This window comes from Oncorhynchus mykiss, chromosome 7 (genome assembly GCF_013265735.2).
Source record: "Oncorhynchus mykiss isolate Arlee chromosome 7, USDA_OmykA_1.1, whole genome shotgun sequence".
In the NCBI taxonomy this organism is placed as follows: domain Eukaryota; kingdom Metazoa; phylum Chordata; class Actinopteri; order Salmoniformes; family Salmonidae; genus Oncorhynchus; species Oncorhynchus mykiss.
The window spans coordinates 51348881-51364685 of record NC_048571.1 but is presented as its reverse complement, the minus strand read 5'-3'; the positions used below and the strand labels follow the sequence as shown (position 1 = coordinate 51364685).

At 42.9% G+C, this 15805-nt stretch overlaps 1 protein-coding gene across 12 annotated transcripts in view; it reads right to left on the bottom strand.

Moving 5' to 3' along the window:
* The window catches only part of LOC110528964 (calcium-dependent secretion activator 1), a 166227-nt gene that overhangs the window by 53664 nt on the left and 96758 nt on the right, over positions 1–15805 (bottom strand). For all 12 annotated transcript variants that reach the window (XM_036983470.1, XM_036983471.1, XM_036983472.1 and 9 more), the window contains exons 10-13: positions 11546–11654; positions 9706–9918; positions 1479–1615; positions 1182–1369 (exon numbers count right to left, since the gene is read on the bottom strand). In XM_036983470.1, the coding sequence (XP_036839365.1) occupies positions 1182–1369; positions 1479–1615; positions 9706–9918; positions 11546–11654 (647 nt within the window). The remainder of the gene's footprint in view (positions 1–1181; positions 1370–1478; positions 1616–9705; positions 9919–11545; positions 11655–15805) is intronic.

Here is a 15805-nt window from a genome sequence, read left to right as displayed (position 1 = left end):
CTAAAAAGATGCAAAGGGGAGAGGTAGATGGGGTAGATGGGGTAGGAGGATTGTCAGACTGGGGCAGACAGCCGCCGTGACCTTTGCCCCTCACAATGTAGTGACATTCGCTTGTTTATATTGACTAGAGATCCAGCCATGATTACGACAGATTCGGTCTCCATACAGAAGTGTGAGCACATGTACACAAACACCCTATGTACACGTACGTATGCACATCTAGTACACACAAACACACATTTTATTATACAAAAAAAATACATGTAAATACCCAATAAGTATTTCAATATTTCAACTCCAGTATTCACTCGTTAAAATCAAAAAGTCAAGTGACTGAGGTCGGGTGGGAGGGAGAGAGCCACAGTGGATCTATCAGGGAGGAAGCACCACAGACTCTTACCTTCTGGGCCAAGAGACAGCCTGGGACTTGGAGTCCTTTTTTTTCCTAAACTCCTTGATTTTGAGTTCCCTCTTAGAGGGTGTGGGGGGCTCTGGGGTGGGGGGGTAAAGGTAACTCTGAAGCTCTGCCTCGGTTACAGGCCAGTTTAGCAACTCAGACAGTCTCTGACTACAGGTTACATGAGAAAGAGGCAGGGGTGATGTTAAGAGATCAAGCATCGGAAAAAAAGAAAGAAGAACATTAATAAAGCAAACCAAAATCATAACAGACTATGAAAATCAATGAATTGAGAACAGACAACAAAGAAAGAATAAACACAAATCCCAACTGGACATGAGAAACTTAAAAGCACAAGTGACTGAAACAAGGGATTGGAAAAATTATATTTGAGAAAGCTTTGACTGAGGCAAAAAAAACAACAACACAGTATGAGGTGGCTTGGTGAAGTATACCAGTACAGAACATTGTATGCAGATCTAGGAGACAGGGTGTAGGGTGGAATATACATTCTGTTACTGTCTTCTCCGAATGAGATTGATTTGATGAAGAAGGTTGGTGATAGAGTGGGTTCTCTGAGTGAGGAGGATTGGGTTTACTTTCATATGCTTAACATTAGTTTCTGTTAAACACACAGACAGAGATAGACAGAGAGACAGAGAGAGTGAGAGAGACAGAGACAGACAGACAGACCCAGAGAGAGACAGAGAGACACAGAGAGAGAGGGTGGGGTGGGGTGGGGGGGGTGGCGTAGAAGGGGGGGCTGTAAGTCAGTTCTCTGTACCTGTTGCCATGGACGTGTGAGGCACAGAAGGCAAAGCTGTAGTGCAGCAGGGTGGGGTCAATCATAGCCCCATTCTCTGCTCTCTCCAGCAGGTCACCCAGGTAACACAGGTGTCTGTGACACCCCCGCACACCATTACGAGCACAGTATTCATCCATGACAAACACCTGGCCTGGACTGAACCAACCCTACAAAATAGACATACAAGGGAGGTTAGAATAGATCAAAATTGATAGAATGTAGGATCACAATGTAAAAGAATGAGGTTTACCACTGGACTGGTAACCCTTTCCTCACCAAACAGGAGTAGGAGTCATTGAGTCTGTGGTCCAGGGTGAGGCGCTGCACCATCTCAAACAGAGAGGAGTGGTCAAAGCTGCAGGGGTTGGCTGAGATGAACTCATCCATGCCATGTTTTTGCGCCCGGTCCGCGTCTATGTCCGTCCAACCCGGAGAGAGAGAGAGAGCCAGCACACATGAAGGGAGAGACAGGATCCACAGGAGTTAGACACTGCAGAGGATGGGAATGGCTATCGGAGTGAGAGGGTAAGAGAGAATCACTCGCACAGTGTGAGGGCCCTATTCTATCAAAACTGCTAAGAAGGTTTACGGGATGAGACACACATATGGTATACATTTTTCTTGCACTGGAAGATTGTGGGTTGGGGCTCATCTAATGAGTAATCAATGGCGTATGGGTGAAACTATACGGACACCCTCTCACCGGGCAGAAAAAATTTTACATTTGTTCTGAGCCTGCACACCAGGTCAACGGTTTACATTGAATAGGGCTCTCGTACAGTACGCTTCATCTGGGGGTGGGTGGTTTGGTCAATGGAGAGGATCATTGTGGGGTTCATAGTCAACTAGCAGGTGGAAAGGGCTCTGGGCCAGAGGGAGGGTCAGGAGGATTGGATGTGAGTTGCAGCATAACCAATGCAGAAGGGTCATTCCTGTGGTCATGCATGACTGATTATGTTCTGTCTGTCTGTCTCATTATTACAATGTTGGTCCAGTTCTCTCTTGATACATTTCAAAGTTATTTTATGTGGGGTCTTTCTACCTACACAACAGTGTATGACTGTTGAAATCTCAGGTCCCCCCACATGTGAACAGTCGACCTGAGCATATACACCAAACAAAAATATCAACTCAACATGCAGTTGGGCCCATGTTTCATTAGCTGAAATTAGCTGAAGTTCCCTGAAATTTGTGCACAAAAATCGTATTTCTCTCAAATTTTGGGCACAAATTTGTTTACATCCCTGTTAGTGAGCATTTATACTTTGCCAAGTAATCCATCCGCCTGACAGGTGTGGCTTATGAAGAAGCTGATTAAACAGCATGCACATTACACAGGTGCACCTTGTGCACCTAGAAGCACAAGCATTTCGCTACACTCACATTAACATCTGCTAACCATGTGTATGTGATAAATACATTTGATTTGATTTGATTTGTGCTGGGGGCAAGAAAAGGCCACTCTAAAATGTGCAGTTTTGTCACACAACACAATCCCACAGATGTCTCAAGTTTTGAGGGAGTGTGCAATTGGCATGCTGACTGCAGGAATGTCCACCAGAGTTGTTGCCAGAGAATTTAATGTTAATGTATCTACCATAAGCCACCTCCAACGTCATTTTAGAGAATTTGGCAGTACTTCCAACCGGCCTCACAACCGTAGACCACATGTATGGCGTTGTGTGGGCGAGCCGTTTGCTGATGACAACGATGTGAACAGAGTGCCCCATGATTGCGGTGGGGTTATGGCATGGGCAGGCATAAGCTACGGACAATGAACAAAATTGCATTTTATCAATGGCAATTTTAATGCTCAGTGATACCATGACGAGATCCTGAGGCCCATTGACGTGCCATTCATCCACCACCATCACCACCTCATGTTACAGCATGATAATGCACAGCCCCATGTCACAGTTCTTCCATGGCCTGCATACTCACCCGACATGTCTCCCATTGAGCATGTTTGGGATGCTCTGGATTGACGTGCACAATAGCATGTTCCAGTTCCCGCCAATATCCAGCAACTTCCCACAGCCATTGAAGAGGAGTGGGACAACATTCCACAGACCACAATCAACAGCCTGATTAACTCTATGCAAAGGAGATGTGTCGCGCTGCATGAGGCAAATAGTGGTCACACTATTTAGTAACAGATGCATTTGTATTCCCAGTCATGTGAAATCCATAGATTAGGGATTAATGAATTTATTTCAATTGACGGATTTCCTTATATGAACAGGTGGCCAAAGATCTGTCCAGAGGGATCGTTGAGAAGAAGCTGGCTGCTTGTGTCAACATCGTCCCCAAAATCACATCTGTATATGAATGGCAGGGGAAGATCCAGGAGGATAGTGACGTTTTGCTGAATGTAAAGACCAGAAGTTCTAAGGTAAAAGTTCTCAGTAAAATATTTTAAATGTACATTTTTGTTCAGTATATATAGTCTAAAGTCTCTGATAGCAACCTTTCTGATAGCATCCTCACATGATCGAATGAGCTGCACCAGCTAGACCCATCTCCTTTCCCCTCCCACCCTTCCCTTTTACTTCCACTCCCTCCCCTTCACTGCTCAGCCCGTCAGCACACCCCCCCCTAGGGTCTCCCTAATTACCCTCCCCCCCTTGTCCAGCGAGAGGGCTAAATAAATTTGACAACACATTTTCACTTTCCTTCTCAGTGAGTGGGCTTAGGCATTACATCAGGGTCTGTCTGGAATGGGAAGGCTGACCGTTAATCCATGCGCTGTCCATCTCCCTCTAGTTGTATTCTAATGGACTGCTTCAGCCAGGGCTCAGGGACTGCTCTGAATGCCTCAGATCCGCAGGTCACAGCTATTCTAAGCAGCGGTCTGGATAAATAGCCTATGCAGCTGTCCCTCCCGAGACGAGGCTTTACATGTCAATATAGAGACAACACCAGCATTAACAACAGTTGAGATATCGATACAAATGAGTTTTCGCTGCAATGTGGATATACACAAACAATGTCATAGTAAAATGTGTCCAGACACACTGACATAAAAAAATGTTTTGGATGTTTTTCATAAATTCCAAATCACACAAAATCTGAAAGTGACACACAAATATAAAATCATGAACAATAAATTACTTTGACTATAGACTAAAACAAATTGAATACCAAACTACCATCAAAGCTGAGAGAATATAATAATAAAAAAAATCACTTTTATTTTCTTCCATTGACCTCGACTTCACTGTTGAGTGAAACCCAATGTGGTGGCAGGCCAGCTGTCAACCACCCAGGGAACAAAGCCTGTGCTGCTATGATGCTTATGATCCCCAACTCCCAAATCCAGAAAGGTAACTGACTATGTGTCCCTCTCCTCTGTGACTGGTGGCCTGTCATGTCTATTTGATATTCCAGCGGTGGAGTGGACATGGGAGCACTGGACAGTAACAGACAATGACACTAGTCACCCCCGTCTGTCTAGGCAGGGGAAGGACTGACATCACAATGATTGATGGATGCTACTCATTTATAGATCCCTACACTGAACATTTGGGCTATTTAGCACATTTAAAAAATAAATAATGACCACCAGCACCACCTCCCTGCTCATTCCCTCTATCCCCAGAACATCCACAGCCTAGCCCTCTCTGACGGCAGAGTGAGGGGTACATGATGATAGCTGGGTCTGATTTAGGGGTGTCATGGAGCTAAAGACATGAGCTGACACTGTGGTTCTCACTTTCTCGATTAGTCCATCCTAAACATTTGAATTTATTGAACAGCAATTGTGGAAGATCTTATTATGCTCATTTATATTTTGTTTACAGGTTCATGCTTTTAACATATTTGTAAGTTGACAATACTTTATATGCCCATGCACTGTATGATTTATAGATCACTGAGAGCATACCAATATTAGTGTGTTAAAGGAGAGGATAAATGAATTCCTGAGGCAAATCTCTATATACCCAACAATACCAGGATCTGTCTCAGTCTTTCAACAAGAGGGAACAGAAAACAGACTCAGTTTTAAGCAAAAATTGTGAGAACATCACCCTGGTAAATGTTCTTGTCAGGCATCTAAAGAAAGAAAAGGTAAACGGATATGTACATTGCAAAAGTGGTAGAAGTGTTCATTTCAGGTCCGTCTCTAAGGAGTGGAGAAGACTGCAGCAGCATATGGTAAAAGGAATGGCATGACATCATCACTTGCTACATGTTAGCATTCAGAATACTCCAGGTACATATTTGCCAGCTCTCATTCAGCAGCAAGAAGAATAAAGAGTTAAAGGCAGGGAATTGAGCAATCTTCAGTAAAACATGGATATTCCACTGGAAATAACAATTGATTCAAATATATAATAAATATATACACTGCCTTCAGAAAGTATTCATACCCCTAAATATTTTTTTACAAATTGCACCAATCCAAACACAATACCCCATAATGAAAAAGTGACAACATATTTGTAGAAATCTGGGCAATTGTTTTGAAAATGTAATATCTAATTTATATAATTATTCACACCCCTGAGTCAATACTTTGTAGAAGCACCTTTGGCAGTGATTACAGCTGTGAGTCTTTCTGGTTAAGTCTCAAAAAAGCTTTCCACACCTGGATTGGGAAACATTTGCCCATTATTCTTTACAAAATTCTTCAAGCTCTGTCAAATTTGTTGTTGATCATTGCTAGACACCTATTTTCAGGTCGTGCCATATATTTCTAAGTAGTGTTAAGTCAAAACTGTAACTCGGCCACTCAGGAACACTCACTGTCTTCTTGGTAAGCAACTTTCTTTTAGGATTTTGCCTGTGCTTTGCTACATTCCATTAATTTTTTTATCCTGAAAAACTCCCCAGTCCCCACTCTGAACCACCCATCCCGGATCCGGTATAATTGTCATCAGCAACGCTGAATAGCATAGCGCCACAGTCAAATAATATTACTAGAAAATATTCATATTCATGAAATCACAAGTGCAATATTGCAAAACACAGCTTAGCCTTTTGTTAATCCACCTGTCGTCTCAGATTTTGAAATTATGCTTTACAGCTAAAGCAATACAAGCGTTTGTGTAAGTTTATCGATCGCTCAACAAAACAATAAGTACACTTAGCATCAGGTAACTTGGTCACGAAAATCAGAAAAGCAATCAAATTAATCGTTTACCTTTGATGATCTTCAGATGTTTTCACTCATGAGATTCCCAGTTAGACAACAAATGTTCCTTTTGTTCCATAAAGATATTTTTTATATCCAAATACCTCCGTTAGTTTGGTGCGTTATGCCCAGGAATCCACCGGAAAGAGCGGTCACGACAACGCAGACAATAATTCCAAATTATATCCATAATGTCCACAGAAGAATTTCAAACGTTTTTTATAATCAATCCTCAGGGTGTTTTTCAAATATCTATTCGATAATATAACAACCGGGACAGTTGGCTTTTCACTAGGACCGGGAGTAACAATGACCGCCTTTCTCTTTTGCGCACAACTCACTCTGAGAGCCCCCACCTATCCACTTACGCAATGTTGTCGTTCACGCTCATTCTTCAAAATAAAAGCCTGAAACTATGTCTAAAGGCTGTTGACACCTTAGGGAAGCCATAGAAAAAGGAATATAGTTGATATCCCTTTAAATGGGCAATAGGGATGCATAACAACAGAGAGGTTTCAAAAACAGGGGCACTTCCTGATTGGATTTTCCTCAGGTTTTAGCCTGCAATATCAGTTCTGTTTAACTCACAGACAAACTCACAAACAAGTTTCCAAAACAAACAAGTTTCCAAAACTTTAGAGTGTTTTCTATCCTAATCTGTCAATTATATGCATATTCTAGCATCTGGTCCTGAGAAATAGGCCGTTTACTTTTGGAACGTTATTTTTCCAAACATAAAAATAGTGCCCCCTAGCTTCAAGAGGTTAATACACATAACATCATGCAGCCACCACTATGCTTGAAAATAGGGAGAGTGGTACTCAGTAATGTGTTGTATTGGATTTGCCCAAAAATAACACTTTGTATTCAGCGCAAAAAGTTTATTGCTTTGACACATTTTTTAAAGTACTACTTTAGTACCTTGTTACAAACAGGATGCATGTTTTGGATCTTTTAATTTTTACTCTGTCAATTAGGTTAGTATTGTGGAGTAAATAAAATGTAGTTAATCCATCCTCAGGTATTTCCTATCACTGCCATTAAACTCTGTAACTGTTTTAAAGTTACCATTGGCCAAAAGGTGAAATCTCTGAGAGGTTTCTTTTCTCTCCGGCAACTGAGTTAGGGAGGACACCTATATCTTTGTAGTGACTGGGTGTAGTGATACACCATCCAAAGTGTAATTAATAAAAATTGAATGTCTGCTATTTGTTTTACCCATATACCAATAGGTGCCCTTCTTTGTGAGGCATTGGACAATCATTCTGGTCTTTGTTGTTGAATCTGTGTTTGAATTTCACTGATCGACTGAGGGACCTTACAGATCATTTTATGTGTGGAACACAGAGGCAATCATAAAAAAAACATGTTAAAACCCTATTATTGCACACAGAGTGAATGCATGCACCTTTTTATGTGACTTGTTAAGCACTTTTTTTTTTACCCCTGAATTTACTTAGGCTTGCCATAACAAAGGGGTTGAACACATTGACTGATGGTATTTTCAATTTTCAATTGAATTTAATTGTAAAAAGTTTGACAACATTATAGGGCATTGTGTGTAGGTCAGTGAAAAAAAAAATCTACATTTAAACAATTTAAAATGTAGGCTCACAGAACAACATTTGGAAAAAGGGGTGTGAATATTTTCTGAAGGCACTGTATATAAATACAATTTAGCAGACATTTAGCAGACTTACATGCATGCATACATTGGATTTGGACTTTTCTGCAATTTGGAAGAAGCACATCAAACTATATAATGTGTATGAAGTGTGTAGCCAAATTACATTGGACTGGAATAAAAAGACAAGATTATTTATCCTACCTATAATATATTTTAATTATCTTATTTTAAACCCCAAAAACATACAGTAAGTGTTTTTTTTACCTTGTTTTTTTTCAGAAGAGAAGGCATTTGTAGAGTTGCAAGTGTGAACTAGCATGTCGTTATTTAGCAACATTTCACTGATTGCTTCCTGGAATAATTGTGCAGAGACCACACTGTTTAATTCATGTCATGGCACTTTTAACATGGTAGTAATCCGCTGCTGAGAGACAAAGGCCTCCAGTAGTTGTCAAAAACAACCATTTCACTGAATTAACATATGTCCTCAGTTCTACTGCAATTTATGGAACATGACAATCAACAAATCATTGTAGTTTTATGTTGTGGGTTTTAGCCCTGTCTCCGCCTTAACCCTTTATTACAATTATGGTCATTAAAACTGTTTCTGCCTTTTTTAAATCAATTATTTTTAAGATACCATATTGGTATGTTATAAGTCCTGGGGTTTAGAAAAAGGTCTGTTTTGCTAAGAAGGGATTTCATGTTCAATAAAGTTGCTGAGAGCGAGAGAAGGCAAATATGCAGTTCAACCAAAGCAAAGCAAACAAAATCAGAGTGACATGCATCTTAGTCTTGTCAGGATGGAAGTGAGTATTTAAAACCTAAAGAGAATCAAACCAAATCAAAATGAAAGTTTTCTAAAGTGGTCTAAGACAGAGATAATATAAAGATTTGAATAGAGGGAGAGAATGAACAACAGAAGAGGAAGAGAGGGAGGAGATCACATTGCTTTGGTCAGATAATCAGTGTGGATTATCTGAGCGGTGCCAGCAACAGGGAAGCACTTACCCTTAAATCCAGCTACGAGATAGATAGCGGGGTAAGAAGGAACAAACCAGAGAGACATAAAGACAGAGAGCAGACACAGAGACCTGACCTACAGCAGCTGGGCTCGACCAGGGACACACAAAAAGCATGAGAGTGAGAGTGAGAGTGAGAGAAAGTTGGGGAGATAGCTCATAACACTGTTAAACAACTGGCATAATAGGACACAGGGGAAGAGGAAGGGCTAAACTAAAGAGATGAATATTGACATAAGGTGAAATGAATAGATACAGATAGAGAGTGAGATATAATGTGATATGGAATAGGAGAGAGAGAGACAGCGTTGATGAAAAAAAACGACATATTTAGTGACGATAGTAGAGAGATTAATGAAACAAAATGAAAGGAGAGGTGAGGAGAGGCGGTTCTTTCTTCTCCAGATGGATGTAGACACTTCGCTGTAGTTGCTTGGGGTTACATAATATACACTGTTACACACACATTCCTATAGAATAAATACATAAATATATAACAGTGCGTATTGTCCATTTTAAAATACACACTTGTGTGGAGAGAAATAAATACAACAAAAGAGGTTACCTCAAAAAGGAGTCCAATAAAATCCGTATCTTGATAGATATTGAATTTGATTAGACATAACAGAATTGCACATTAGGCGGTCGTTTCCTGGGTACTGTAGCTGAAACAGTACCCAGTGTTGTGGGCCTCGTGGGCACAACATGGGTGGCACTTACAGAACTGGGAGATGGGTGCGTCTAGCTGAGGTGCGGAGCCTGCTCTGTTGTTGAGTTTCTGGACCTGGGTGGGGGGGATTGGCTTGTGGGACTGGCCCGTGGCCCGGTACATAGCCTGGACCCACAGGATGCGGTCCTGCTCGTCATCACTGGCAAAGATCACAGTGTCACCTTCCTTTACTGCATTGAAGAAGGTCCTCCCACCGTCAAGACCTAAGGAATTATTACAGTTAGCAGTGTTTGTAGGGCTAGTGCTACAGGTAGATACCAGCACATATATACAAAAGTATGTGGACACCCCGTAAAATTAATGGATCCGGCTATTTCAGCCACACCCATTGCTGACAGGTGTATAGATTAAGCACACGGCCATGCAATCTCCATAGACAAACAATGGCCTTACTGAAGAGCTCAGTGACTTTCAACGTGGCACTGTTGTCAGTTCAAGTCAGTTCGTAAAATGTTTGCCCTGCTAGAGCTGCCCCGGTCAACTGTGCTGTTATTGTGAAGTGGAAACATCTAGGAGCAACAATGGCTCAGCCATGAAGTGGTAAGCCACACAAGCCCACAGAGTGCTGTCCTCGGTTGCAACACTCACTACCGAGTTCCAAACTGCCTCTGGAAGCAACGTCAACACAAGAACTGTTCGTCGGGAACTTCATGAAATGGGATTCCATAGCCAAGTAGCCGCACACAAGCCTAAGATTACCATTCGCAATGCGAAGGTGGAAACGCATTCCCTGGAGTGATGAATTACGCTTCACCATCTGGCAGTACGATGGACGAATCTGGGTTTGGCAGATGCCAGGAGAACGCTACCTTCCCCAATACATAGTGCCAACTGTAAAGTTTGCTGGAGGAATAATGGTCTGGGGCTGTTTTTCATGCTTCGGGCTAGGCCCCTTAGTTCCAGTGAAGGGATATTTTAATGCTACAGCATTCCATGACATTCTAGAGACGATCCTGTGCTTCCAACTTTGTGGCAACAGTTTGGGGAAGGCCCTTTCCTGTTTCAGCATGACAATGCCCTCGTTCACAAAGCAAGATCCATTCAGAAATGGTTTGTTGAGATCGGTGTAGAAGAACTTTACTGGCCTGCACAGAGCCCTGATCTCCACCCCATCAAATACCTTTGGGATGAATTGGAAAGCCGACAGCGAGCTAGGCCTAATCACCCAACATCAGTGCCCGACCTCACTAATGCTTGTGGCTGAATGGAAGCAAGTAATACAAGTGGTGTATTACTGTACCTGGCTGAGGGTCGGTGTATGTGTGTGGTGTGTTACTGTACCTGGCTGAGGGTCGGTGCGTGTGTGTGGTGTATTACTCTACCTGGCTGAGGGATGGTGTGTGCGTGTGTCTGGTGTGTTACTGTACCTGGCTGAGGGTTGGTGTGTGTGTGTGGTGTATTACTGTACCTGGCTGAGGGTTGGTGTGTGTGTGTGGTGTATTACTGTACCTGGCAGAGGGTTGGTGTGCGTGTGTGGTGTGTTACTGTACCTGGTTGAGGGTCGGTGTGTGTGTGTGGTGTGTTACTCTACCTGGCTGAGGGTCGGTGTGTGTGTGTGTGTGTGTGTGTAGTGTATTACTGTACCTGGCAGAGGTTTGGTGTGCGTGTGTGGTGTGTTACTGTACCTTGCTGAGGGTCGGTGTGTGTGGTGATTTACCGTACCTGGCTGAAGGTCGGTGTGTGTGTCTGTGTGTGTGGTGTGTTTCTGTACCGGGCTGAAGGTCGGTGTGTGTGTGTGGCGTGTTACTGTACTTGGTTGAGGGTCGTTGAGTGTGTGGTGTATTACTGTACCTGGCTGAGGGTCGGTGTGTGTGTGGTGTATTACTGTACCTGGCTGAGGGTCGGTGTAGTCTACAGTGTAGCCGTCCAGTTGAAGCAGCTCCACAGGCTCTGCCTTCTTCTCTCTGTAGCTGCACATGGCAAAGGTGTACTGGCTCACCTGCATCACAGAGGAAGGAACAGAGGGCTAATTATTTACTGTACACTTTATCTCATGGTGCTATTCCAGCTGCTATTTACATGGTATTTCTCAAGGTAACGCATAGTAATACGGGTACTGGGACTTAGACGAAAATGACATAACATTGGTAAACTGCCTAGTAATTACTATGTAACTACCATTTTAGTGTACCAGGTAAAAAACAGACTGAAAGAAAGCATTACATCTTATCAGTTCTACTTACCACTGTAACCTTGACCTCAAATATAACGTCATGTTCCCTAACCCAGGCCTTGGACACCTTGTTTGTGATAACCAACCGGGAGAGACGGTCACACAAGGGTTAATGAGCCAATCACCAGGTATAGATGGTGAACAGATGCTGGTCAAGATAGGCATATGGGAAAACAATCTGTGTGTGTGTGTGTGTGTGTGTGTGTGTGTGCGCGTGTGTGTGTGTGTGTGTGTGTGTGTGTGTGCATGCAATAGTGAGAGAATGGAAATGACAGCTGTGTTGCCCACTCTTGAACCTCTAGTCAGTAATATGTGTGTGAGTGTGTGTGAGTATACTGGGATAATCACATTATAATTAGATGAATGAAGTGGCCGAACCAGGGGGGGGGGGGGGGGGGGGGGGGGGGGGGGGCTGGTAAAAGTAACTTATGTTGATGAGAGAGAGTATGTGTGTGCTTGAGTGTGAGTGTGTATCTATCCCGCACTGATACAGTGATAAGCAGGCTTATTCTGCTACTGACAAGGACAGACAAACAGAGAGAGAGAGACAGAGAGAGAGAGAGAGAGAGAGGTGGGAGAGGATCAGAGAGCGAGGGTGGGCAGTCAGGGTGCTGTTGCCGGCGCCGTTGCCAGGGCGGGGTTGTGGCCCTGACTCTGTCACTCAGCGAGGACAGACGAGTGCGGTAGTGACACCCTGTCACAAGAGATAGGAGCCCGACTGCTAGGTGCCAGTCATGCCAAGGCAACCCAAGGATCTCAGCCAATACCACGCTATTGTCACCTCTGCTGCAAGTGGCAGCTCTCACTGGCTGCAGCCTGCCTCTGTGTGACAACAGAGATTCACTGTCAGGGCTCTGATGAGGCCCCCGGTGGAACTTGCTGGGCCGCCGGTGCCACTACCCAGCTCCACGGTGCCCCCTTGCCTTCGGGACGTCCCTGGGGCACATCAGAACTCCCCATCTCCTTCCCACTCCCTCGCCTGCCTCTCTCTCAACCCACTTCAGCCTCATATCCCTCTGCCTGCTAAAGTTTGGACCTGTCAGGGCCAGGCGAGACAAACACACAGACAGAGACAGAGCAGGACTGTATGGGCCTTAAGGCTGGCTGACCTGCTGTCAAACTGATGGTTAAAGGATTCTAAATGACTTTGCTCCCTGATTACCCTACATGCTTTGCTCTTTTAAATAACCTTGTTATTGTTGAGAGCAGTGGTGTAAAGTACTAAAGTAAAAATACATTAAAGTACTACTTGAGTAGTTTTTTGGGGTATCTGTACATTACTTTACTATTTATATTTATGACAACTTACTTTTACTTCATTACATTCCTAAAGAAAATAATGTACTTTTTACTCCACACATTTTCCCTGACACCCAAAAGTACATTTTGAATGCTTAGCAGGACTGGAATATGGTTTAATTCACACCCTTATCAAGATAGCATCCCTGGTTATCCCTACTGCCTCTGATCTGGCGGTGTCACGCATGACCTTAGTATTCTTTGTTTTCTTTATTATTTTGGTTAGGTCAGGGTGTGACATGGGGGATGTATGTGTTTTTGTTCCTGTCTAGGGGTTTTGTATGTCTACGGGTGTTCAAAAAAAGAAGAATGTATTCAAATCACGCTGCGCCTTGGTCTCCTCCATTCAACGAACGTGACAGGCGGACTCACTGAACACATGCTTCGTTTGTAAATTATGTCTGGAGTGTTGGAGCGTGTCCCTGGCAATCCGTAAAAAAACAAAACATGGTTTGCTTAATAAGGAATTTTAAATCATTTATACTTTCACCTTTGCTTTTTCTACATAAGTATATTTTAGCAATTACATTTACTTTTTAGAATGATGTATATTTATAACCAAATACTTTTAGACTTTTACTCAAGTAGAATTTTACTGGGTGACGTTCACCTTTACTGATTTATTTTCTATTAATTAAGGTGTCTTTACTTTTACTCAAGTATGACAATTGCGTACTTTTTCCACCACTGGTTGAGTCTATAAATTGGATTGTGTGATCGTGTGGGGCTGGGGAACAGAGATCAACGTGGTTGTTTGCCAGTATATCACTGAGGAAACTCTTGAACATGATAGACCCCCCCAGTTGTCATATGGAAATGCTTAAGACTTCACTCCAAAGCCAGCACATATCAGCAGAGAGAGAGAGAGAGAGAGAGAGAGAGAGAGAGAGAGAGAGAGAACAAAGATAGTGAGTGAACAGAGAAGAAAATAGAAAGCAGTGAGTGAGAAAAAGAAGGATAGTGTGGTAGGGTGCAGAGTGAGAGAGTGGCTGCTTCTGGCTGTCTTCGAGGACAGCCTCCAGACTGCTGAATAATTACACTTCACTTTGCATCATAAACATGTGGTTTATGGCTCCAATCTGTTCTGTTGAGCAGTGACCTGTCAGGGCATTCAACTAGCCAGATACCACTACAGGCAGGATGAACTCTATCTGAGCGGGGTGGGGGTAGGAGGGGGCTGGCGAGAGCTTGGTTTGGGGAGCAAGCTGCTTAATTGTGATCCCTCGACTCAATTAAGACAAAACACAGTTTCACAGGTTTAGAGTGGCATTTTCGCCTCTCGTGATGGGACTCGGTTCAGCTGAGGTCGATGCCTTTGATACTGACGCTTTCCACTTTCACTGGGTATGAACGGAGAAAGGGGACTTACTTTATCACACAGGCATAGTGAGAGGGTTACATGGCATGAGCCGTCAAGATAGCCATCTCATGGGATGTTCAACCCCTGACTCGTTCTTGTTTTCTCTGACACACGTAACGTGTTTACAGGGTGTGTAATGACAGCTTTACACCTGTAGAATTCTGTTTACGTGTACCTGACGTGTTGTTGGTGTGTCGCTGCCATGGGTGGTGCCAGCGTCCATCACCTAGCACTGTAAATGATCTACTCACTCCATGTAATTAACAACTCATGAATAATTCAACAGGAAACAAATCTTCTGACACTGAAATAAACACCCCCCAGTGTAAACTGTGCTATTTATGAGTATCATGGCAAATGTCAGTCACATTAAATTCAGAAAGTGTGTGTGTGTGTGTGTGTGTGTGTGTGTGTGTGTGTGTGTGTGTGTGTGTGTGTGTGTGTGTGTGTGTGTGTCACATTCAGCATATAGCGGATGTGAGTTTGCGTTTTGTTATTTCAGAGAAGGAGGGTTGAACATCACAGAGTGCTGTTGGTGAATCACAAACATTTCTATTGAACATATCTCCTCAACCAGCTGAAGTTGCACACTGTTGTCTTTTCATAGGCTATGAATCAACATGTACAGTTTGTACTACTCCACTGCTGAATTTTGTATTTTCAGGCAACACCAAGAAACAAAGGGAACATACTATATTGATGGTAAAGCGAACTAAACGTATTTGCCCTTCACTTTGAAAATATAATAATTTTGCCAATTCTGAAGAACAATACATTTGAGTCCATCATAACACCAATAGAGTATTGAATGTCTTGAATACTTACACGTGACTTAACATAACCAAAACAGAAGAGACAAGAAAAAGTCAAAGATTTACAAATGAAATTATACACAAACATAAAAGCTATTGGTCTCTCTAAGAAACAGACTTGCACATGACTGACACACACACACACACACACACACACACACACACTGTATGTACAGCTGGGAGCTGCGAGTGCTAGGCCAGCCAGCGTATACTCTGGTTTGTCAATTGCCTGTCAACTTCTCGCTCTGAGACATATCCTCCCAAACACAGAGGAGAAAGCGTGCTTCTCCAAATGAGGCCAGACAGAAAATGGCTGCTACAGCTACAAAAGCTCCTGACAAGAACTGGCTTAGACCTTCAGCACCCCAGTCAACTAGAGGAAGACACGTACCAAAGCATGACAGATCAAAAACATAACATCTTACTTATTGGATTAGTGCTGACCA